At 45.4% G+C, this 1199-nt stretch overlaps 1 protein-coding gene across 1 annotated transcript in view; it reads right to left on the reverse strand.

Annotated features, from left to right (window-relative positions):
- Nucleotides 1-14: 14 nt before the first annotated feature.
- Nucleotides 15-1199, reverse strand: part of Rsl1d1 (ribosomal L1 domain containing 1) — a 9474-nt gene continuing 8289 nt past the window's right edge. The window contains exon 8 of the mRNA XM_021185566.2: nt 15-897. Within this exon, the coding sequence (XP_021041225.1) occupies nt 586-897 (312 nt within the window). The 3' untranslated portion in view covers nt 15-585. The remainder of the gene's footprint in view (nt 898-1199) is intronic.

The raw sequence follows: 1199 nt of genomic DNA on the forward strand, positions 1-1199 counted from the left end.
GAAGGAGGGGCTCTTTCCAGCAGCAGACAAACTTTCTTTCCTTTTGAGACAGGGTCTTACCTGGCTGGAACGCAGCATGTATTTCAGGTTGGGTTCAAAGTGATAATGCTGGTGCCTCAGCCTGAGGTTCCAGGCACATGTGTAGCCTTTAGAGTATACTCCTACTTCAATATTAGAAACATTATACCAGTAGGTTGTATTGTGTTAGCAGCAGCCACACTGTGTGCTGACATCAGAGCACTGAGAAGTCACATGGACTGATAGATACTTTGTATGTCCTGTCAATGACATCTACATGAGATACACGTCGAGAAGATGCCCTATTGTCAAGTAGCACAGGCCTTTCAGATTACTCAAGATGCTAAAGTAAGTAAACCAGAATCTGCCTTTCTGGTTCCTGGAATTAACTCTCAACTTTTCCATTACTTAGCACTCTTTACTTTTACTTTCCCCCCTCTGAGACAGTGTTTCTCTCTGTGTAGCCCTGGCTGTCCTGGAAGTCACTCTGTAGTCCAGGCTCAAATGCAGAGACCCTCCTACCTCTGGATCACAAGTGCTGGAGTAAAGGCATGGACCCCACCCGCATCACCTAGCAGTTTTTGCCTGAAACACAGCAGCTACTATAAATATAATCACTATTAATACCTTTACATTTTCTTTATCTGGAGTCTCTCCTATTGGTACCAGTTGTGGAATTGTTTCTTCACATTCCTCTGTAACTTTCTGCTTTGTGTGTGCCTTGTTGGTCTTTTTCTTCTGGGCTCCTGGGCCCTTCGCTGGAGCACTACTAGCTAACCCACTCTGAGTTGAAAGAGATGCAGCCTTCTTGGACTTCTTCTTTAACATTTTGCTCTTCTTCTTCAACTTTGCATTTTCATGCTTTCTCTTCTTTAGTTCCTACCAGAACACAAGATAAAGTTTTAGTAGGAACCATCCACAGAAAACAGATGGCACAGGTTTAGAAGCTGAAGCCGAGTATTCACAAGTTCCCTGAAACATCTTTGACCCACGCAAACAGTTATACCTCAGTCTATTTTGTTTGGAGGGTGAGAGGTATTTCAACCTATAGTTCAGAAAGGCTTGCCTTGAACATAACCCTCTCCTACCTGCCTGCCATGCGCTACAATTACATGCTCAACACGTGGCTTTCTATTTTGACTTGGACGGGGGGGGGGGGGGGGGGGGGGGGGGGGGGGGGG

The sequence above is a fragment of the Mus caroli genome, chromosome 16 (genome assembly GCF_900094665.2).
Source record: "Mus caroli chromosome 16, CAROLI_EIJ_v1.1, whole genome shotgun sequence".
Taxonomy (NCBI): Eukaryota; Metazoa; Chordata; class Mammalia; order Rodentia; family Muridae; genus Mus; species Mus caroli.